The 24,647-nt window shown below is 34.0% G+C and overlaps 3 protein-coding genes across 4 annotated transcripts; 2 read left to right on the plus strand and 1 right to left on the minus strand.

The window, feature by feature from the left end:
- The first annotated feature begins 4,931 nt into the window (after positions 1 to 4,931).
- Positions 4,932 to 5,477, plus strand: LOC127090122 (uncharacterized). Its single transcript, XM_051029387.1, has one exon. The coding sequence runs from the start codon at positions 4,932 to 4,934 to the stop codon at positions 5,475 to 5,477; it is 546 nt and encodes a 181-aa protein (XP_050885344.1).
- A 2,561-nt stretch (positions 5,478 to 8,038) lies between these two features.
- Positions 8,039 to 12,811, plus strand: LOC127094780 (uncharacterized). The gene is made up of 7 exons (XM_051033584.1): positions 8,039 to 8,580; positions 8,738 to 8,873; positions 10,708 to 10,789; positions 11,216 to 11,391; positions 11,535 to 11,672; positions 11,759 to 11,898; positions 12,364 to 12,811. Exons 1-7 carry the CDS (start codon positions 8,463 to 8,465, stop codon positions 12,630 to 12,632), a joined length of 1,059 nt encoding a protein of 352 aa, XP_050889541.1. The 5' UTR covers positions 8,039 to 8,462; the 3' UTR covers positions 12,633 to 12,811.
- Positions 12,812 to 20,371: 7,560 nt separating this feature from the next.
- Positions 20,372 to 22,753, minus strand: LOC127094862 (3-ketoacyl-CoA synthase 11). 2 transcript variants are annotated; one of them, XM_051033656.1, is made up of 2 exons: positions 22,419 to 22,753; positions 20,372 to 22,209 (listed from the first exon to the last, which is right to left on the minus strand). In XM_051033656.1, exon 2 carries the CDS (start codon positions 22,202 to 22,204, stop codon positions 20,672 to 20,674), a length of 1,533 nt encoding a protein of 510 aa, XP_050889613.1. In that variant the 5' UTR covers positions 22,205 to 22,209; positions 22,419 to 22,753; the 3' UTR covers positions 20,372 to 20,671. The 2 variants fall into 2 exon arrangements, with proteins under 2 accessions (XP_050889613.1, XP_050889656.1); XM_051033699.1 differs by having other exon boundaries at positions 20,372 to 22,279.
- Positions 22,754 to 24,647: the final 1,894 nt, after the last annotated feature.

A 24,647-nucleotide genomic window follows, 5' to 3' on the forward strand; every position in this document is an offset into this window, starting at 1 on the left:
TTCCTCCAACACCACTATATATGATAACTGCATCTAGGCATGTCAACGGGGCGGGTCGGGGACGGTTTTTACCTCTCCCAAACCCAAACCCGAATCCCCAAACAATCCTCGTTTCCCGCCCCAAACCCAAACGAGGATGGGGAATCAAAACCCAAACCTCGGATTGGGTTCGGGTATCCCCGCCCCGCCACCATTCATTTAGTAAAATCAATTTTTTACTAGAAATATTTATTTTTCCAAAATAAAATTACATTACAAATAATAAAATAAAACAATCTAAAAAAAATCCATACATACATTTCAAATATTTTAAATAATAAATTAAAATTAAAATTAAAATATCAAAACATTGACCACATATTTAATATTTTAAATTATCAAAAATAAATAATAATGTACATAGTAAAATAAACGGGCCGGGTTCGGGGTGGGTACCAGTGTCCCCATTACCCGACCCGTCCCCATATTTTAAAATCGGGGAAAATCCAAACCCAAACCCAAACCCAGTTAAAGCGGGTTTTCCCCGTCAACTTCGGGGCGGGTACGGGTTATATTGTCATGCCTAACTGCATCCATACCTATATATAAAGGGAATACAAATTTTTGGAGTGACTTTTATTGTTTCCAATAATATCCTTTAACTTCCTCCTCTCACATTTGAAATTTATTATAAAAAAGAAATTGTTATCTTAATTTTGCAATGTTACAAATTTATCATAAAAAGAAACTGTTTTCTTATTTCTCAATTCATCAACCATTACTCTGCATCCAATTTTTTTCAGGAGAATTTTTTTACAATTGTTCAATTGTTGTTCATCCTCTCAGAAATTGTTCAATTGCTCTTCATCCTCTTAACAGTTTTTTAATATGTTTTTAAATCTTAACCGCTTTCTATTTTCATCATACAAAATGAAGATTCAAATGGGATAGACTTTTTTGTCCTTATAATCGTGTTTTTCAGAGATGAAACCGTCAATGTTGTCACCTTTATTGTCTTTCTATTCATAAATTTTTTATAGTTATTTTTGAAACAATTTCTATAAAATTCTTTTTGTTTTACATTATGAAAAACTAAGTAGTGTAAAAATGGCATAGAAATGAATGGTTGATTTTTTTACAGCAGACTTGCAATCCTGTTGATGTGATATTGCAATAACTAAAAGAAAAATACAATGTACTTCTTTTTGACAAAGTCAATATATAAGTTTCTTAACTTCACATTTCCTTTGTTTAGATGCAAAGAATTGACCGGAGTAAATTTGTTGAACAAAGAGGATGTAATAAGTATGTAAATAGTTACAGTCATTTCACTTATTGATCAAGATAGTTATTGTCATTATTCTTATTGTTTTTTAATTCAAAACTTAAATTATTTGTAATATTTTTGAATCAATAATATTATTTTATTCAATAATTATTAATTCAAAAAGATCGGGGTTTTTTACCTATATTATTTCACTTGCAAATTTATGCAATTGCATTTTTAAAAAAATTTGGTCATCATAAAATTACTAATGGCGGAAAACTAAAACGGTCACTGATAAATTACACGTTGATTGTCCTCCACATAATTTTTTTTTTAACTTCTTTTATCACACTAACATGCATATAATTTTTTATATTTTATATATACGTGAAGTTAATTTTTAATATTATAATCTGCCTCCTACAATAATTTATAATAGATAAAGGAATATTTAATATTTATAATTATAGATATCATGTTACAATTAACACAAACAATAAAATAGTTTCAAGGTGTCTAATGCTTTTATTGTTTTCAATATTTTTTATTTTTTTAACACATAATCATAAAAGATGGATAGACGTTCACTTCGGGTGCATTATTATTCCAGTTTTCAATCAACATAAGAAAAAGTAAATTAATAATTTTATGCTAATTTTCATAATATTTTTGAAGGAGATAGATATGGAGAAGGAAAAGGGAGAACAAGGGAAAACACCATTTCAATCAAGACGTATCTTTTAGCCACAACTTTAGTAATGATACAACTCTTGATTTGATATGTTATGATTGAACTTTAAAATTTATTGATTAATTTTGTTGGTTAATTACTGTGCTTTTTTGACACAATTACTGCACTTTATAACTATAGAGTTCTAACATTGAATTCATTTTTTTTTTCTTTTATCGTTCAAACTTATCTTTTATATTTCTAAATTTATAATTTATATTTGATATATTTGATATATTTAAATGATTCTGTTTCTTCAAGATAATTTTAAATTTATAAATTAAAAAAATTGTTTGTATGTTTTTTTCACTCCTTGCTTTCATCATGTGTCTTAAATTTGGTTCTATATCTCGAAAGAAAATAGTGACTTATTTATGTATGTTTTTATTAACCATTCTTTTTTTTATTTTGTTTTTATCACTTCTATCTTAAGAAGAAAAAGAAGAGGAATGAAGAGCAATGATGTTATCCATATGTGAAAACAAATGGTGCATGATAGATCAATAAAAGACAGATAAATTTATGATGGTAAATAAATGAATAAAGATAAATTGTTGAGTATATTTAAAAAGTGTAAAGGAGACATATTTCACAATTTTATTTCAGCACTTCATTGAATATTTCTACAATGTAGACATATTTTTATTTATTGAAAAATGATGATACTAATTACTATTTTTTATTATGAAAAAAGCGAAGGCTGCAAGTTATATATATCTTTTCCGATGATCACATTACACCAACAACAATTCCCTTCATGTATTATCGGCTAAAGTGGTATCAGATGGGTGGTTCCTTATAACCCTTGGTTATTGTTAAAGCATGATTGTCACATCAATGTAGAGATTTCCAGTAACATTAAAAGTATCAAGTATCTATACAAATATGTGTACAAGGGCCCTGATCGTGTGGCTACGGAGGTTCATAAAGGATCATATATGGATGAAGTTCAACAATATGTTGATGCAAGATGGATTTGTGCTCCCGAGGCATTATGAAAAATATTTCGATTCACTATTTACCAATTATATCATTCGGTTGAAAGATTGCAGATCCACTTGCCGAACCGTCATCAAGTGCGCTTTTATGATCATCAGCGAATTGTAGATATGTTAAATAATGAATGCAACTCCAAAACAATGCTCACATAATTCTTTGCATTGAATCTACGAGATCCACAAACAAAAAATTATCTGTATAGAGAGATTCCGGAGCATTATTATTGGAACAAGCGGGACATGGAGTGGCATCACAGGCGGTCAACCAGAAAAGTTATCGGGAGAATCTATTGAAGGAGAATTGTCATCCAAGGCGCAGCGGGAATTTAAAAATTTCTCCATTTAGTGATCCTTACGAATGGGCATGATCAGTGATAGAATCGTTACCTCTTGTGGCGATTCAAACCTTTGGTGCAAATCTCTTGTAACGATCAAAACCTTGGATACAAATCCACGGAGCGATCACGAACGTTGAACGATGACAACGTCTCTACTCAGCCCACACGAATGGGTTCCTTCAATCTCAGTGCTAGCTGGTACGAATGAAGGCTTTGAGTGAGAGAGAGAGAGAGGGAAACGAAATTCCAAGTCTTCACTTGAGTTGAGTCTCAGTGATAATGCTTCTAACCAATGGTTCTATTTATAGAACCGCTTGTGTGGGCTTCAAGCTAAAAAGCCCACTTAAATGTATTTTGGCACATATCTTATAATATGCCCAAAATCACTTAAGCGTGTGGTATCTTACCATATTTCGTATTCCACTTAAGTGTACCGTACCTTACGGTGTTCCTTAGTTACTCTATTTCTCATCAATTCGTCCTTTGTGTGTGACCCTGTAGGTTTTCGCGACGTTGACAATTATATTAAATCACGCATTTAATATAATAAACAGTGAGCGGTATCTAGCAACACATCACTGCTACCCAAAACACGAAAATGTCATGTGATCTGACAAAACCTCCTGTGATAATAATTATGTGTATAATTACCCCTTTGCCCTTATGTCTATATTGAACACAAGGTATAGACCGTGTCATCCTTGTCCAGTTCAATATTGGGCTCATAGACATTTATCCTATTACGCAGGATGGACAAATTCCATCTAGGTCACTCATGTCCCTTAACATGCTTCGTGGAGTACCCATCAACTGTCTTTATGGTTATCCAGTTACGGACAATGTTGGATCAGCAATAAAGCACTCGACTCTACATCTAGGATCCATAGTGGTTTCAGGTCGAAGAGTGGTATACACCATTATCACCATGAGAATAACTTATGACACTTTGCATAACTTTCTATATAGTATTCTCATAGCGGGTCAATCCGGTATAAATATTACTCTTAATATTCATGCCTATGTTTAAGACTTAATAACTCTTTATCCATGATCCATGAGATGTGATCATCAGTCTACAAACATAATAGTCTTAATGCTTTAATGTTATCCCACTTCACAATAAAGCTTGACTACGGATACTTTAAGAATAATGTCCTTATGTTTAATGTGATCTCATGATTAAGTCATATTTGATACATTAAATGGACTAGTTATTCTAGGGACTTTATTAATCAAACATAATAAAGAAAAAACCTTTTATTAATTAATAAATAATTCGATACAAGTACCAAAAGTATTGGCCTCTAGGGCTTACACCAACATCTATACGGTATCACCTTCAGAGGGAGATAAGTTTTACTTTCGAATGTTGTTATCTCATGTCACAGGTCCAACCAGTTAGGAATATATTCTTACAAATAATGGCACAACTTTCAATACATTCAAAAAATCAGCTGAGGATAGGGGATTTCTAGAGACTGATCACAGTACTCGTGATTGTTTGGTTGAGGCTACGAGTCTCTGAATCCCATATGCTTTACGAAGGTTATTCGTGACGATTTTATTATTTTATGAACCTACTGATGCTAGAGGCCTTTGGAATGAGTTTTTTTACACATATGGCAGAGGGTTTTCAAACAACTAACAATGTTATGGAATCAAACTTGACTAATATGTTGTTGAAGGACTTGAATGAACTCTTAAACCTGAACGGTAAAAAAATTAAATATTATGATCTCCCATCTTTACCCCCTAATACAATAGACAAAGATGCAATTCCAAGTATCATACAAGAGGAGTTAGCGGTCGATATCCCCAATGAAGATATTGAATATGTTGCTAAGGTAAATAATGATCAAATGATTGTATTCAAAACCATTATGAATGTAATTGTTCAAAAACACAGTGGGGTATTTTTTGTTGATGGTCCAAGAGGAATAGGTAAAACATTCATTTATCGAACAATAATGGCAAGTTTAAGAAGTAGAAGAGAAATTGTCTTAGCAACTATATCATCTGGTATAGCTGCAACATTGTTACTCGGTGGTAGGACTGCACATTCTCGATTTAAGATACCTATTGATATACAACCGAGTTTCATTTGTGTTATTCAAAAGGAAAAAGATCTTGCAAATCTCATTAGAGTTGTTGCCGCAATAATTTGAAATGAAGAACCAATGACAAGCAAAAATTGTTTGGAAGCCTTAGATCGATCATTACAAGACATTTGTAGCAACAATACTCAATTTGGTGGAAAAGTTCTGATCATTGGGGGAGATTTTTGTCAAGTTCTTCCTGTTGTAAGAAAAATTACTAAGGCACAAATGATCTCAGCGTGTATTGTTCAGTCTCATTTATGGAATCATACCAAGATTTTGCGTTTGCGTCAAAATATGCGATCATTGCATGATTAAGAGTTTGTAAAATTTCTTATTCGCATTGGTGATGGTGTTGAACCTACCAAACCAGATGACACGGCGAGGTTACCTTTACATATTACAATCCCATGGGAAGGTGAACATTTCATACAAGTACTTATCCAACATATTTTTCCTAATTTAGAATTGCATGGTTGGGATGCCCCATATATGGTACAAAGAGCTATTTTGACACCAACAAATGATGATGTCCAGAAATTGAATGATATGATTATCGACCAGTTTCCAGGAGAAGAACATAATTTGTTTTTGTTTGACGAGGTTGAAGGAGATAATCATAATTTATACCAGCAAGAATTCTTAAACTCAATTGCACAAGGTAGTTTGCCACTATATATTTTAAACATAAAAAAGAGTGCACCATTGACGTTGTTACGAAATCTAGATCCTAGATATGGATTGTGTAATGGAACGCAATTATTATGTCGTGGTTTATTTATGAATATGTTGGATGTGGAAATCTTGACAGGAAGCTAACGCAGGAAAACATGCTTTTTTGCCCAAAATTAAAATAAAAACATCTGCAATTGATAGACTGCCTTTTGTCCTTAGTAGAAAGCAGTTTCCTGTGCGACTAAGTTTTGCAATTACAATAAATAAATCACAAGGACAAACCATTCCAAATGTTGGAATATATCTTCTACGGCATGATTTTAGTCATGGACAATTATATGTGGCTTTATCCAGGGGTGTTTCACAGACTATAACAAGAGTTTTAACTAGGGAAGGAAAATTGAAAGGAGAAGATGATGACTGCATAAAAAATATAGTCTACAAACAAATTATTTTATCGCACTCGCAGGTATTTATTAAGTACATTAAAAAATTTGCTCACACATTGATTCCCATTCCGGTTACACGACATACCATGCTTATATTGTATTCTTTATATCATAACTAAATATAATTTTCTTTTGCTTCAATATACAGCCAAACTAGAACACAGTGAAATCTTTCAATTATATAAGGAGTTGAGACGAAACAATGTTGAAACTTGCTTTGACATAAAAGTAAGTTATACTTAATCATTTATTTTATGCTTTTATGTTAGATATCAATTAGTTTATACTTATTCTCACTATTCTTATGCAATAAATTTTAGATAGCAGACTTTGAAGATAAATGGAACACATGGAAGGATGAACAAAGTATTTCATCCATCGGCAAACTCGACAATAAGGTGTATTTACCTTTTTCACGATACGTATAAAAAAAATTCTTGCATTTTCATCACTCTTTCACTAACACTTTTATCATCCTTATTGAAACAGGTCAAACGTCTGAAAATTTACTTTATCGGTTGGAGCTACACAGTAATAACAGATAAAACAGAACTTTGGAAAATGGTGAAAAGAGAAATAATATCTCAAAGGATGGAGAGGTTTTTATTTAATTCATTTAAGAATATTTTTATCTAGACTATTTTTAAATGCATAAATTTAACTACTATTTGTGGTTTATGTAAATAAAACCATATATATTTACTAAGTCCATTGTTTTCCTTATTTACCAGAATTTCAGATAATTCAGAAACAAGTCATAGTTGTTGTTCTACCAAATCTATACTAAAACAAAGTATCTCCATTCTCCAAGTATTATTTGTGTCACAATAAAACCATATTATATTCAAACGAGTCAAATGTTCTGAATGTATTTCTTTGATGATATGACATTTCGTCATGTATTTGTAGTTTTTTAAATCTCAAGAGCGCATTGATAAAGGGATGTACGAAGAATTGATTCGAATCTTTATAAGGTAAAAAAAATACTTACTATTAATTTTACTATCTTTTTTTCTAAAAAAAAATAATTTAAGAGTCTTACATTTTTTCTTTACTACGGAAAACAATTGCAGGGAAAAAGAAAATACTTCGAATATAGATTTTATGTTTGACATTCCTCTTAAAAAACGTCATTGATTACACAGTATCAATATTATTTTGCATGCTTCGATATAATTTTGAGTATCTTTACTTATCATTTTCAAAATGTAATAATATTATTTTTAATGCGACATACAATAGAAACGTCATAAAAAGAAAAACAAAAATATTTATTTTTCTCTGCTGTCCACATTAAAATAAGCGGGCAGACGCACACGGGAGTACCCGTCTAAACGCTAGTTAATAATAATTAAAATACATCAATAATAAATTATTAAAACTTAAACTTGGAGTCTAAATTTTTTTGATAAAAGTTTTAATCAAATTCTAATGAATAAAATTTGATTGAGTCCAATAGTGAGTTGGGTGAAAGTTTCCATATCGAAACGACTGCGTAAGAAGAGCTTTGAGTTGTCCGAGTTCTCATAAACTCACAGTATAATACTTGATGCCTTAAAGCAAATCCATCCCCGCGTCCTGGCCCTTCCTCTCCCAGCTCTGTGTTCTACCCTTTTTTTCTTTCTTTTTTTCCTTTTTAACCATTTTTATTACTATAACATATACACCTTTCTTTCATAGGTTTCAAATCCTTTCTACCAATTTGCTTCTTTTTATCCAAAATTTCCCAGAGCTTCGAGGGTTAGGAGGTGTGGATTCACCGTTTCCCACCTGTGTTACTTTCATAACACCGCCGTTACCGTTTCGATCAAATTTTCTTCCGATAGATTTAGGGTTTCTCCTATATTTCATACTTTCTTTCTTTATCAATACTGTGATTTACGTTTTAAGAACCACCAATATAGCGTAACGATTTTGTCAGATTTAAGAAATGGAAAAGAAGAAAGCGACGGTGCCTCTTGTTTGTCACGGTCACTCTCGTCCAGTTGTTGATCTCTTTTACAGTCCTGTTACTCCCGATGGTTTCTTTCTTATTAGTGCAAGCAAAGGTATGCTTTTTTTTTTCTTTCAATTTTTTGTGATTTTGTTTGTGCAATTTGTTTTTTGGTTTCATATTTTATGGATCTGATTTTGGTGTGGAAGAATACCATAGATTAGTTTTTAGGGCGTGATGTTTTTTTGTCGTAATGCTGTTTGTGTGAATAGATGCTAGCCCTATGCTGAGGAACGGAGAGACTGGAGATTGGATTGGAACATTTGAAGGGCACAAAGGTGCAGTTTGGAGTTGCTGTTTGGATGCTAATGCTTTGCGGGCTGCAACTGCTTCTGCTGATTTCTCAACGTAAGTAACCATACTAGCTGCCATGTAATCTTTTTGGTTATGTTCTTTTTATATTTAGTTCAGCGTGTCTTGATTTCTATAAATTTGTTGGTCAAATGATGTATTGCTTAATCCAAATTCAGCTTAGATAGGATACATCTCATTTAGTTGACTTAATGAGTGCTGCTTTAGTGCTTTTGACCCATCAACATGTTTGTGGACCTATCTATGGAGCACCTGACGCCTCTGATAAATGGCGTGTCGGGCACTGACACCTATACCGACACTTGTGATTATCTTTAATTTATTCATTTTCAAATTATTACATGTGTTGTAGTGTCAGTGTCGTGTTCGGGGTGTCCGTGCCTCATCACACACCTGAAAAATTTACTGAACATGCACAAATTCAATTCTTAAATTAGTAACTTTGCCTAATACCATATGACGATTCTACCGTCATTGGTGGTCCATGGTGAACTATATTTTTTTCACATCTTATTAAAGTCGCTCCATACTGTATCCCACTTCCTCATTCTCCCTCCTTTCTTATGCTGCTGCGCTGTATCATGCACTTGCTTTGTGGTGCATTGGGCGTTCTTCGTGCCTTCCAAAACTGGTTTCTTAAAAGTGAGTGGGAGAGAAGATTCTAGAACCAATGGGGGATAAAGGGAGGATTCGATTAAGGAAGGGATGGATAGCCGAAAATCCATTTGGTTAGTAGTTTTAGGTTAAGGGGAGAAGTTGGTTATCTCTTGTAATTAGTTTCATCTTTTGCAATCTTGTTAGGAGCTTGCTCTTTTCACTGTTACTATTTTCTATTGCTTGTAATTTTTTTTCACGGCTTCTTTTATTGATCTGAACTGAATAGAAAAATTATTCTCTAGTTGTATGGAATACTTTCCTAAACTCAGTTTATATTTCAATATCTTTTTGGTCCCTGTCAAATAATACTAATGGATAAGTTAAAGTTCAAGCACTCGTGGAACACTCCCTCCCTAAAAAGTTAGCTATCAAGGGGAAAGAACCTAGCAACTTAAATACTCTACGTGCAATAACATTCCATACTATTCATGTTGGACTGTGGCATCTCATAGTACTCAATGGGGACTTGGAGAAGTTTTTGTTGTGAGGTTTATAAAAGGTCTGCAGCTGTGATTGTGGCCTGGGCATCTAGTTTTTGCCCCCATGCATTGCAACCACATGGGTTGTATTTGATGCAATTTTCCACAATATCAAGGTTAACAACAACTGTGATGTGATGGAAACTGCAATTTAAAGTTTGACCTTACATCAAAGGTTTACGTTTCTACATTTAATACACTGAGATTGCATTGATTCCTGCCAAATGAATTCTCATATAGGATTGAGATTGTTCGGACACCTAGAACATGTAAAAGTGGTTGAATTTGTGAGTTAAGAGTGCAAACTTGTCAATTAGTATGTGAATGTAATAATTTTTAATTTAAATTATTAAACCAAAATGCATTCCACTCATTCAGTTGATTCAAACATGAAAATTGACTTAATAAATCAATCCTGTTTTTTATTGTGAATTCCTATCCCAAATCAGGAATTGATATCTGAATCAATCTAATTTTTTTAATCATGCATTCAGAAAATGTGTTCCACTCTAATGGTTTCAAATCATTTGTGTTTCTGTTATAGCTTTCATTTTTACTCTAGTAATCCTTGTGACATTCTGCCATCATATATGCTCTTGCATTATTCTTTTGGCGTCAGTCTCTTAAATGCTTTGATTTCGACATTGCCACTTGCTTGATATTACACATCATATCAAGCAAGTAATTGCAGTTTGATAAATATTGACACATCATATTCGTTTGATTTTATGCAGCAAAGTTTGGGACGCATTAACTGGAGATGAGTTACATTCTTTTGAGCATAAGCACATTGTTAGAGCATGTGCTTTTTCTGAGGTAGAATTGACGCTTGTGTTACCCTGTCACCGTTCACTTTATTGACTTTTGCTTGTATTCATTTTGGTTGATGGGATAAAGTTACTGATTACAAAAATACAATGTACTTTTTTTATGGTAACATCACTCTGGCCTTGCTGTTTTTTTAATACTTTTCTCTAGATTCTTTGAGTGTATGTGATATCTTTAGAAGTTCTCTTTGCAATTTTCAATTTCTTCCTCTACTATGCTTTCTCTATCAAATTTTCTCAGCAAGTTTTTTATTATGAGCTATTCTAAATTCAAAATAAGCCAATCCCAGTATAGATTTAGATAATCGATAATGCATAATATATATTCTGTTCAAATTTGGATACCACAATGATGCTTGTTCTTTATCCACAACTGGTTGACAAACACTTCTTTGTTCATATGAATTAATGGCAGGATACTCACCTTTTGCTCACTGGAGGAGCCGAGAAAATTCTCCGAATTTATGATTTAAATCGACCTGATGCACCACCCAAAGAAGTGGATAAATCCCCTGGTTCAGTCAGGAGTGTTGCATGGCTTCATAGTGACCAGACAATTTTGAGTTCATGCACTGATATGGGAGGTGTCAGGTATAAGCTTATTTAGCCATTTGATGACAGTTGTCTGTGGATATGGTTTTTTATATATAATCGTGCTTATTTTTATTTTTAAACTTTGGTATTAACAAGAAGCTTTGATTCTATATTGTACTGAATCTAATTCATATTCACAGGCTGTGGGATGTAAGAACTGGTAATATAGTTCAAACACTTGACACCAAGTCACCTATGACTAGTGCTGAAGTGAGTCAGGATGGTCGTTATATTACAACAGCTGATGGTTCTACTGTCAAGTTTTGGGATGCAAATCAGTAAGTAGCAAAAAGCTTAGTTGGTCAGTTTCTTTTTTGATATTCTGCCTTTTTGGTTCACAGTATCTATCACCTGTGATTTTCAGCTATGGATTGGTGAAGAGCTATGATATGCCGTGCACTGTGGAATCAGCTTCATTGGAGCCCAAGTTTGGGAACAAGTTTGTTGCTGGGGGAGAAGACTTGTGGGTTCATGTTTTTGATTTCCATACTGGCAATGAGATTGGTAAGTCATTAAACATTAAGTTGCATTTATATGTTCAAATTAGGCTGAAATAACACTTAAGTTAAGTCCTGTAGTATACATTGTTTTTTTCTTTTGTCCCTACAAATCATTCCAGAGAGTTTGAGTCCCTGAAAAATAGAAAATTTTGTTTTGGTCTGTGTTGTTTTAGTTTCAGGTGGATAATATTGATTTGTCCCTAGACCAGGGAGTATATGTAGAGATGTATTCCAGACATACAAATGTTTTAGGACCTAAAACCAAAACAATATGGACCAAATTATACTTCCTCTGTTAGGGATTTAAACAAACAAGAGTATATACTTAATGGGACTAAAAGTTAATTGAAGTATATATTTTTGACTTCTGCGTGACATGTTTTGATAACCTAACTGATACTTTTAGTTTGCTTGAATTTGATGTGTGGTATTTTGATAAATCTTGTGCTGTTCTATCTGGTGATGGCAGCATGCAACAAAGGCCATCATGGTCCTGTACACTGTGTCCGTTTCTCTCCTGGAGGAGAATCATATGCATCAGGATCGGAGGATGGAACCATCAGAATATGGCAAACAGGCCCATTGACTCCTGGTGAACCAGAGGGTTTATCACCAAATGGATCCCTAGAAAAGGAGAAGGCAAATGCAGAAGAGGATGTTTCACGCAGAATTGAGGGTTTTCATATTGCAGATGAGGCCAAGTCCAAGGGAAAGGAAGAGGCAGGGGATGAGTTATGATACTCGTAATGATTGCACGCTTTTGTCAGCATTGTTTTACAATTTCAGCATGTTATCTGAACCGTGGGCCTTCTAATATACATGATTAGTATACACTAAATTTTGTAAGTTTTAGCTGTATCGAACATTTAATGAATTGATGAGCTGGATAAAGGATAGTTAAGTTTTGTTTGTTTTAATTTCAGGGAGTTTGATGAGCTGCAAATAACTTTATAATGTTCTTAGATAAGTAAGTAATGACCAATGAAACATAATGGAACAATGAGTAAAACAGAAATAGTAGTCAGGGAAAAGTGTCTCGGTGAAGAAATGTTAATGTACACTTTAGGATTCGATGATTTAAATGAGATTTGATAAATTCAGTGTCTAATGGAGCTCTATCGTGACTTTTCCATATATTGTGTGGTTAGAGATGTAATTGATAACTACTGCAAGTTTGGTTTAACCTTTACCTTGGGGCTTGGGGTCGTAGCCTTTACCTTTCTATTCACACCACCTATTTTCTCCTTCATATTTTGAAGTACAACAACTCATGATACTTTCTTTCAAGCTGCTACATTTGTTGAGCATTCAAGTAGTACTTACATTTCCATTTCTTCTACTCCCCTGACCTTGAAATAAAGGCAGTGGAAATATGAGTATTTTATTCGTCTCTACCTCGATATTTTGGAAAACCCTTCCATTTGTGTCGTGTTTAGCATATGGATACTGTACTGTAGTTTGACGATGAACACCTTATGATGATATGAATATTCATGTTTGATGCTTGTCCATGAATAAATCACATTGGAGTTTATCTCAAAGATGCTTGATAAAAGAGAATTTTTATTATTGATAGAAAAAGTTAATTAACAAAAAAATAAAAAAAGTTACAAAGAGATGTCCTGATAAAGAGAACTCTAACTTCTTTTAAACAAAAGAAATCCCGAGAAATAGTCAAGGTTTTCAATTGACTATATTATAAATAAAATAATTGGATTGTACTCATCTTCCATTGATCACTCGCGTCAGTTATGCTCTTTAACATGGTGGCGGAGCGAAGCATCATAACATCCACCAACATAAGCGTACCCGTTTACACCATAGCGGGAGGATTCACTAGAGGTGAAATATCCAATTCTTTTCGTCAAAAGTATGCTCGACGGACTCTGGTGGCAGATGTCAGACTCTCCAACCCTAAACTAAACTTTGAAGAGGGATTAGAATTTGAAATCCCATTATCATAACAGCACAATGTGACAATTAAGGTATAAAGTGGTGATGGTTGACCCTAGAAGCTCAACAGATGTCCTGTCTTAGGGCGCATTCGAGAAACTTCGGCTAGACCTAGATGACATCCAGATGTTTCAAGGCTCCCTGGCCGGGCTCTCTAGCGAGCACATGCAAGTAAAGGGCCATATAACGTTCAAAATAGTGTTTGGACTCGACGAGAGCGCGAAGACAATCAGGGTCAAGTATCTCGTAGTAGACACTCATTTTCCATATAACATCATTACAGGGCGACCCACTCTTAACCTCCTAGGGGCCTCTTTCTCAACCTTGCATTTGAGCATGCAAATTATACTATCCAACGAGGGGTTGGGACATTTTAATGGGATTAATCAACCACTTAAGAATGTTATCAGAACAGTCTTAAAATAAGAAAAGTAAAGGTGGCCGCAATTGTCATTCTACCACTAAGCGTGCAAGGGATGCATGTTCTGAATTTAGATCCCAATATAAAGACAGAGAAGGAAAGGATAACTCCCATAAAGGATCTAAAGGAGGTCAAGATTGGGCCACAAGACTTTCAAGTAACCAAAGTGGGCACCTTCTTATTTGAAGCAAAAAAGGAGGAGTTGGTCGTCCTGCTGCTGAGGAACGACAATTTGTTTTCCTGGACACTCTCGCCGACATGTCAGGTATAAAATCCAAAGTAATCTGCATTGTCTCGCCATTGATCCAAGATGTGAAATCTTAAGAGAAGAAAAAGCTAATAAACACACTGAAGGAAATCTTGAAGTCATTCAGAAGGTTTAACATGCACCGAAACCCTGCCAAATACTATTTTGGCATTTAGGCCGCTAAGTTCCCAGAATTCATGCTAACCAGAAGGGGAATCGAGGCGGAACTTGAAAATTTCAAGGCCATATTCAACATTAGAAACCCTTCTAGTGTCAAGGAGGTTCAACAACTAACATGACACATGGCCACCCTAGCTCATTTTCTTTCTTGTACAGGTGACAAAGTGTTCCATTTCTTCGCCACTTTGAGAAAGAAGGAGAATTTCGAATGGGCAAGCGAGTGCGAAAGGCGTTCACTGAGCTAGATATCTTTCTCGTGACACTGCCCGTACTAACGTTCCCAGAAGAAGGAACACCCATATATTTATACTTATCAATCACCGATCAAACGACGAACTTTGTACTCGTTCAAGAGAAGGAAAAAATAGAACAACCAATATATTTCGTGAGCAATGTATTCAAAGGTAGTGAGACAAGGTACCACAAAATAGAGACACTGTCCTTGGTGGCTGGTGGTCTTAATAATGGCTAGAAAACTCAGGCCGAATTTTGAAGAGCATCACACAATGGTCAAAACCGACTATCCTATTCACCATGTTTGAAAGAAGCGGAGCCTCACAGGAAGAATGACGTCCTCGTCAGTTGGGTATCTAAGTACGATATCGAATACATATCTAAAGGAAGTATCAAACCACATGTGTTAGCCAACTTCTTGGTAAAATTCAATTCACTAGTGGGCAAGGAGCCCTCCCACACGTGGATATTATCAATGGATGGCTCGTCAAACCTGAAATGGAGTGACACAATAATAGTTCTAGAGAGTCCAGACAACCTCCTTATTGAGCATTCCTTGAGGTTTGAGTATAAAGCCAATAACAACCAAGCTGAGTATGAAGCCCTCATTGTTGGCATGAATCTCAGTATAGAAATGGGCGCTTTGAGCCTCATAGCTAGAAGCGACTCATAAGTGATTGTGAATTAGGTTATAAGGGAATATCAAGCGAAGAAAGCTTAGCTGATCAAGCATCTCACAAAGGTATATCTAATTATTCGAACGTTTCAAAGCCTTTGAGATAACATATGTGCCTAAGGAACAAAAATCTCGAGCATACCTCCTCTTAAATCTCACCAATACATAGAGATCAAGACACAACCACACTATCATACAAGAAACTTTATCCCCCAATATTATATGCATGTTTTTCTTACCAAGAGTCATCATCACAGACAATGCCACACATTTCTCCAGCTCATATGCGGTGGATTTCTCCCAACACCTAGGAATACAAACACATTTCATCTCGATTATTCATTTACAAGAGAACGAGGCAGACCGAGTTAATAAACAAGGTGATATTATGAGTGATAAGGGAAAAACTAGATGATATCAATGGTCTATTGATCGAACAACTCCACAAGGTATTATGGTCGTACGACACCACTCCCTATTCAAACATAAAGGAACTCCATTCACAATGGTATACACTGCCAATGCCGTGCTACTAGTTGAAATTGACACACCCACATGGAGGCACGCTTAATTTAACGAAGAGGAAAAAAAGACATAACTTAAATGTGCATCAAACATAATTTTTGAGACCCATGGCATCACCCACATAAGAGAATCTTCCTCCAAACAGAGGGATGCCAAAAGATACAACTACAAAGTGGTCCCAAGAGAAACGCAACAAGGCGACCTCGTGCTCATGCAGGAGGTCGTGCTAGTTTGCTTGAGAGTGCAACTTAACTAGGAAATGTCATATCATGTATGCCGGAACTACCTCATGGTGCCTACCCACTCGAAGAGCTAGATGGAAGAATCATCTCAAGGACTTGGAACATAGTTAATCTAAGATATTATTATAGTTAGTCATTTCATGTTTCTTGATGAATAAGGTATAAGGTGGGAGATTTTTCGGCCGCCAATGTATGGACTCTCTTAACATTTTGCTTTTGATATCAGAGATAAGGTATCACTCTTTCTCCCACGTCGTCGATGGTTGTTAATGGGGTTCCTATCTTAAGATTTGTCTAAATTATAAGGTTGAATGTGTTAAAAATGCTGGAACTTAAATGAAGTATCCTTTCTGCCCGCGAGGCTATTGATCGCTAGAAATTCAATTAAGTATTCTTACCTCCCACAAGACTATTAAATGTTGGAACTTCAATGAAGCATCCTTATCTCCCACGAGACTATTGAATGTTGGAATTTTATAGAAGTATCATTGTTATCCACGAGACTATTGAATTATGAAACTTCAATAAAGTATCCTTATCGTCCATAAGACTATTGAATGCGTGAATTTCAATAAAGTATAATTGTACAAATTTATCTTTTAGAGTGAAAATTAGTTAATGTTTATATAAAAAAAATTATTATATGTTATAGAAAAAAATGTAATATAATTAAATATATGTTAGCAAATCAAAGAGCATTTGAATGATATAGTAATAAAACTCTTTCAATTTAATTAGATTTTTGAATGAATTCATTCATAGACACGCATATCTGCATAGGGATGTAATCGATTCGATTTGTACCAATTTTTGATCAAAAAAAGGTCTAAATCGATGATATCTTCATCGGTTTTATTTGGTTTGGTTTTTAATATTTTTCAAAAATAGAATCGAATCAAACTAACCGGTTAGTTCAGTTTGATTTGATTGATCGGTTTAAAATATATTTTTCAAACATTATATTCATCGGTGTATTTTCCATTATTGTATTTTTCGGCGTATTTTATGCTATTACGTTTTAAAACAATACAATACATTTAATGGTCTATTTTTTAAAACAAATTACAAATTGCTCTCAGTCCATACGAAACAATGACATATTTTCTATTGCATTATAAAATAAGTTCACTATCAAATATAAAAGTTGACACTTGACACTTGAGAAGAGATTTGAAAGCTTAACAAATAGAATACAACAAAATACACATCAATTAACCCTGTCTATACCTCAAACATGCATCAAAACTATTTTATAACAACTAGAAGGAATTTGGTTGAAGAAGAAGAAACAAAAAAGGTAAAAAAAAATGAAAATTAACGAAGAGAACTTGAACACGAAGAAATCGACCATAACATATTAGAACGAAGGTAGAGAAAGACACTTGTGACGGGCAACGAGAGCAACAGTTCAATGAAACCATATTTTTGTGACTTATGATTTCTACTTTCTATGTTTTGGAGTTTAGTTCTAGAGGTGTGTTTTGCATTAAGGAAGAAAATATAAATAAAGATGGAGAATGGTTAGAGAGATATAAAATTTGGGCCTAATGATGAGTGTAATAAATTATTTAAAGCGTAATTATATCATTGGTCTGATTCATAAATTTGGTGGTTCCTAAAAACTAAAATCGAGAACCGAACCGAACCACATCGATTTTTATTGGTTCAATTCAGTTTTTAAACGAAACCAGAAACAATTGATTTTATTTCAATTTATTTTAGTTTGAATTATCGCATTAATTGATTTTTTCTAATCCGCTTATATCCTTATATATGCCTAAAGTCTTTGTGTTTGTGTAATTGTTCGGGTTTGAGTAGCCTTTTGCTCATTTTATATATTCATCCTATCTTTAATTTAAAACAATTAATATAAAGAATAGCAAAGTACTAAAAAAAACAAAAAGGTTATGTTTTGGCTAAACTTTGTAATTTTTGGGAACATAAAAAGAGCAGAAAATGTAATTTACAAAAAGTAGGAGGGTTGAGCAATAAGTAACAAGAAACAAATAGCGAAGCAAGACAAGGAGAGGTAAGAAACAACCTCAAATAAATCTCTTTCTGGTTGCCCATTCAACAATACCCTTCTTCTTTCCTTCGGTTTCAGTCTCCCTCTCTCTCTCTCCCTCTCTCACTACAACTCAACGACGTTCACTCTCTCTCCAACAAAAATCTAAATTTATCGTGAGTGAAGGATGTCAGGGAAAGGGGCGAAGGGGTTAATCACGTCTGCCAAAACCTCAACGGCGAACAAAGACAAGGACAAGAAAAAACCCACTTCTCGTTCTTCTCGTGCCGGTCTTCAGGACCTTTCTCTCAGATCTCCATTATCTTTTACCTATTTTCCTTTCCCTGCGCCTTTACAAAATCCTTATACTCATAATGTTTTTTTGTTTTGTTTTTTTGTTTAAGGGTTATTCTTGTGTTAGTGCAATGGTTTTGGTTTTAGTGGGGTTTAAATTATGATATTATTTAGACAATTTATGTGCATTTGTTGTTCATAACTATTAAATCCATAATTTTTAACAACTCAAAAAATAAATGCACCTAATTTTGAAACCACTAGTTGCTGCTGTCTTCATTGAAGTCCTGCCTCTTAAAAAGTTGAGACGACTTGAATAGCCATTCATCATTGATATTAAGTTAATGATCATTGAAATCACCTCATAATTTTTGATGCCCTCGTCAATGTCATTTTATTCTAACATGTCCCAGCCATTTACAGCTGCAAATGAAGAGCTTGATAGAACAATTGCTGGTGGAGGAGTTATTCCTCACATTCCCAAGTCTCTCATCAACGAGTCTTCCAAAGGGTAGTAGATTCCCATAACTGCTTGATGGGGGAATTATCTTTATTTGTAATGTGAATCTGTGTTATGCTTTGTGGTTAAGTTGATGTTGAGGGGAGAACCTACATTGTGTCCTACATGTTTTTGTTGAAACAAAAGTAGAACGGCCAAACACCTCAAAATCAAAATCATTCTACATTTATAAAATTGCTTTTGCCTCTTCAAAAGTTGAATCAAACATACATTTAATGCGTGTTAGTGGTGTGATTTTATACAATGATTTATATCACAATGATTTTTCCACCGCCACATCATGTTTAAGTACTTCCTATCATGATTTTTGAGACTTCCATTCATAGATTTTGGTTGTGTTTGGTTTGCTTATACATAATTTTTAACAACTCAAGATACAAATCATATTTAAACTCAAAAGATACAAATTCTAGCACCAAATAGAAAAAAATTTAGAGACAATTCTAGAGGTAAAACTGATTCTATTTTAGAAGAATCAAACACTTCAAAATCATTTCAAAATCAATTTTACACGTTCTTTTTGCCTCCAAAAAAAACTAAACCTTATTTAATCTAGAAGAAAATAACCCAAAAATCCTGAATATATATTGATACATTAATAAAATTTTGAAAACTAGTAAGAGGTGGAGTCATCTCTACCAAAACTAGCTTGTCTTGTAGCAAACTTAATACGAAAGTTCCTAAATAAACGATTACATTCACGAACAATAGGCCATTTTTAGGAGTAAAGGAACCTCCAAACGATTACTACCGGTAGTGTATTAGCATTATCACAACAATGCAACATGTACATAAGAGTTTAGCTAGAGTATTTCTATCTCAAAATCAAAGTCTTTTCTGTTCTGTCCATTTTGGTGTTTATCAATTACAAAAATAGGTTCTCTCATGTCAAAATTGCAACATAACATTAATAGAAAAAGAGAGGTTAATATGTGAAGTAAAAAGACTGAAATTGTTTGAAATGACGCTCCTTATATTAAAAACACTCCTACAAATTTGAGTTGGTTCTCAAGGACTATAATACAATGAAAATATTGCAATGGACAAATTTGACTTGATTTAAATTAGAAGTTGAAAAGAAAGTGAGACGGTGAAAATAATGTATATTCATAATGTAATGACAAACATTTCAAGGCATCTACTGTTAATCAAATAGGAAAACACTTTTCTAGGCTAATCATTTTCATGAAATTTCCATTCCAATAGAAAGAATTTGTAACGTTAATGCATAGCTGCAATGGTACCAAGCAAATCATGGATTACAATTCAGATGCAATAATACAAATAACTACCACCACGGGGCAATAAATTTATGCAAAACTCAGCACACCAAAGCTCGTGACCAGACCTCGACTAAATCGAATTAACAAAACCTAACCTTCAAACAATCGCCAATACTCAGCCACTTCCGCCAGTTCAACAGCTAACCAACCACCTAATGTTGATACATACAAAAAATAATAATTTGAAACCGCGTCATTTAGATGGCAGAAATTCTTGGAACATCAACTGGAAACTGGTGGATTTCGTCGATCCAAGGGTTCTTCTCTTTTGCAGGATTGATTGTCCTGAGAGCCTTCCATACTGCACTGTTGCACTTGAATCCAGAACCAAATGCTATTTGCCATGTCCTATCTCCTTTCTTTATCCTTCCCTTAGCTTCTGTGTAAGCCAATTCGTACCAAAGGGAACTGCTCGACGTGTTTCCAAAACGATAGAGTGTCATTCTTGACGGCTCCATATGCCATGTAGACAGTTTCAAGTTTTTCTCCAGCTCATCCAAAACAGCTCTTCCACCTGCATGAATGCAGAAATGTTCGAAAGCTAGCTTGAAATCTGGAATATAAGGCTTGATCTTCATCTTGAAGAGTTTCTTTCCAACTAAGGTGCCGAAGAACAGCAACTGTTCGGATGTTGGAAGGACAAGAGGTCCGAGGGTAGTGATGTTTGTTTTCAAAGCATCGCCTGCAACTGCCATAAGATCTTTTGATAAAGTTACACCAACTTTGCCATTGTCGTCTTCTTCTTGCGTAACACAGCTGAAGCACTTGTCATCAGCGCCCTTGTTAGTGCGAACAGTGTGGACCAATCGGTATTTAGATCTTCTCCTATCAGAGCTCTTGTTGGAAAGTAAAATCGCAGCCCCTCCCATACGGAACAAACAATTTGAAACAAGCTTGGATCGATCATTCCCAGGATACCAATTCAGCGTGATGTTCTCCATACTAACAACCAATGCATAGGAGTTGGGATGAACTTGGAGAAGTTCTTCCGCAAGATCAATTGAAACAATCCCTGCACTGCATCCCATCCCACCAAGATTGTAACTCTTTATGTTTCCTCTAAGCTTATAGTGATTTATGATCATTGCAGAAAGCGACGGAGTTGGACAAAAGAGACTACAATTGACAATCAAAATTCCAATATCCTTCGGCTTAACCGATGTCTTGGAAATGAGCTCATCGATGGCACCAAACATAACAGCCTCAGCTTCTTTCCTAGCTTCTTTCATCGAAGGGTTAGGAGGAATGCTGAGAACAGCTTCGGGAAGGTAAGTGCTCTCTCCAAGTCCAGATCTCTCGAGAATCTTCCGCTGGAAGTCAAGGTTTTCGTCTGTGAAGAAACCACTCGCCCTCGAGTGATCCATAAATATTCTTTTTGTGCATTTACGCGACTCTTCCGGCTTGTAACACGAGAAGTCCACAAGGTAAACCGGCCTAGGACGAGTCATAACATATAGCGTCGATAAAAATACAAGCAGTGTTGAACAAATAATGACAGACACGAGATTGTATTGCAGATTTTCCCAAATATCATAGATATCTTTGAGCGAGAAAGTTGAGAGCTGAGCAGCAATTAACACCACAAGTGGCGAAAGAAAGAGGTACATTCCATGAGTGATTAGGTAATGATACCCAAGCTTCACATACTTCAATTTCACAGATTTTTTGAAGTCAGGAAGGATCCGCGACGATGGCACCAGCAAAGGTGTTTCTGCTTTTGATTCTGTCATCTTCCCTGCTCCACAATATTTCAACAAATCTAGTTACATAGATTCTTTCTTTTGAGACCAGATTTACAATCACCACTATGTAAATATGCAATATGTAAATATGTAAATCCCATCTATTAAATTTATCGTTTCTTTCTATACACAAAAACCGAAATAAAAAATTGATACAATTATAAACATGGGAATAACAGAGTTAGGGGAAAAAAGAATGTACCTGAAAAGCCAAAACCAGCAGAGAGAAGACAGAACAGAAATGTGGGTGGTGATTAAAGAGAGATTTATCGGATTCCGTGACTTTAAAAATGGAATAGCCGAAAATATAATAGGGTATTATGAGAAGAGTATAGGGAGGGGCTTAGATCAAATCGACATCACATATAGATTCATTCATTAATAATAATAATAATAATAATAAATAAAAAATTCTATGTAGGAAGAAGGGTTGTGATGTGAGAGAGGGAAAGTGAGAAGGAACCAAGTAGTATAATGTGGAAGTGGCCATAATTTGGAACGCGGAGTTCTTTATTTATTAACGGGCGGCGCTGGCCTGGTTTGACCGTTTGCATCGTAGCCTTTTATTTTTGTTGAATCCAGCGGTTTCAGATCATTCTCTTTCCTCCGTCCAATCTCATATGCTTACTTACCTTTATTATTATTTTTATTTATTTACTTTTAATTTAAATATTTTGTTCTGTACAGCTGTCACAAAGGGATTTCTTTTTTAATTTTAATTTTATTGTTGGACTTTTTGAAAATGCTTTAGAATTTCTTTCTAATAACTGGTTAGAATATTTTAAGTAATCAATAAAAAGAAAGTTTACCTTAATAACATTACATACTTGTAATGCATATGTCCATAATATATACTTTGTTAAAGGGAGAGAAATTTACCTATTTTTTTTAAAAAAAATTTTAAGCGTGTTAAAAGTAAGGAGAGTTTGACCGATTAAAAACTTAACTCATTTCTTTGTAGCTCGATGAAAAATCAATTGTTGTTAGATTTCCTTTATGTGCAAGTATACACACTTAGACTGACAAGTGATAAAATCAAGAGTATCGTCCTTCAGAGATTGTATTATCTTAAATTGATTTTTAATTCAAAAGTTGTGAATAGTTATGAACTGAGTATAATAATGAATGTAGTTGGCACATCTTTCGATTGAGTAAAAATGAATTAAAGATATGGAAGTTTTATCAAGTACGAAAACATGTTGAGTAAATATCCGGTTAATGAGTTTCACCTAAAGTGTTAGTGTGATGAAATCTGTCGTGACATACGGGGCTCAGTACGTGACCTAGTAATGTGTGCCTATAACGTAAAAGTAAATGCAACAAATAATTATATACACTACTACGAAAAACACATTTCACATCGGACGCGAAATTGATTTAACTTTGGTTACATATGAGAGGTAACGAAGGGCGTCATGAAAACTCTCCATTATACCCGCCAATTTTAGAATAACCGATGAGATAGTTAAAATTGTCATTAGTTCAATCCCCAACAATAATTTTTTTATATTTTCAAAACTAGTGTCGCATATCTCTCGGTTTATGGCCAAAATCGAGGAGAAAGATAATTTTTGTTTTTTTAAAGACTCATTACAATTGCTTATACATAGTATTAATAAATTAATTTATTTACAAACTATATTGTTTACACATAATATTATAAAAATATTTTTGGGGAAGAACAAATGTTATGGATCTTGAGAAAGATCAAATGTTGAATACAATATATTCTCTATAGCTTTTGTATTTATTTGTTTAAGATATAAAACAAAAAAAATTAGATAAATAAAATAAATATTTTGTTATATGATTATTTAAGAACACAAACCTTGAACTCAAATGATTTTCTGCTATTACAATTCATCTTAGATAACTTTTCTCAAATAAAATAAACGCTTCTTTAAGTTTCGAAGTTTTCATGTCAAATTTTTCATTATCAATTTTTAATATTCATAATACTTTTATAATGTCTTGTAGGTTTCACGCGGATCATTAATGACAGTGTCTTGAGCGTTGATACTCATTAGATTGACAACAAATATTTGTTTAAGGACAATGAAGAAACTCAATAAACACGCTTATATTTTTCCTTAGTTATTACTCAAAGTCGAGATAAAATATGTTTCATTTTAAATAAAAAATACAATAAAATATGTTTCATCCTAAGCGTTACATAACTCTCAGTTTCGGTAAAAAATTAAGGGGAGTACGTTTTTTTTTAAAATTACATTGTTTACACATAGTATTAAAATAAATTGTTTAAACAAATCCATATTTTGACAATGGATTCTTGGAGAACAACAATACATCCCAGAGATCTGTTCAAATATTTCATTATCTTGAGCAAATGTTTTCATGACAAATGCTTTCACAAGAAAGATAACAAGATACATGTGCTTCCAATTTACAACATGTTTAGGAATAAATTTAT

The sequence above is a fragment of the Lathyrus oleraceus genome, chromosome 1 (genome assembly GCF_024323335.1).
Source record: "Lathyrus oleraceus cultivar Zhongwan6 chromosome 1, CAAS_Psat_ZW6_1.0, whole genome shotgun sequence".
Lineage (NCBI taxonomy): Eukaryota > Viridiplantae > Streptophyta > Magnoliopsida > Fabales > Fabaceae > Lathyrus > Lathyrus oleraceus.

What these genes read in the sequence shown, in the direction of transcription:
- LOC127090122 (XM_051029387.1), top strand. Translation starts at nt 4,932, where the DNA reads ATGGCAGAGGGTTTTCAAACAACTAACAATGTTATGGAATCAAACTTG.
- LOC127094780 (XM_051033584.1), top strand. Translation starts at nt 8,463, where the DNA reads ATGGAAAAGAAGAAAGCGACGGTGCCTCTTGTTTGTCACGGTCACTCT. An exon ending in TCTTATTAGTGCAAGCAAAG is followed by an intron (nt 8,581 to 8,737) that starts GTATGCTTTTTT and finishes TTGTGTGAATAG; the next exon opens with ATGCTAGCCCTATGCTGAGG. An exon ending in ACTGATATGGGAGGTGTCAG is followed by an intron (nt 11,392 to 11,534) that starts GTATAAGCTTAT and finishes TCATATTCACAG; the next exon opens with GCTGTGGGATGTAAGAACTG.
- LOC127094862 (XM_051033656.1), bottom strand. Translation starts at nt 22,204, where the DNA reads ATGACAGAATCAAAAGCAGAAACACCTTTGCTGGTGCCATCGTCGCGG.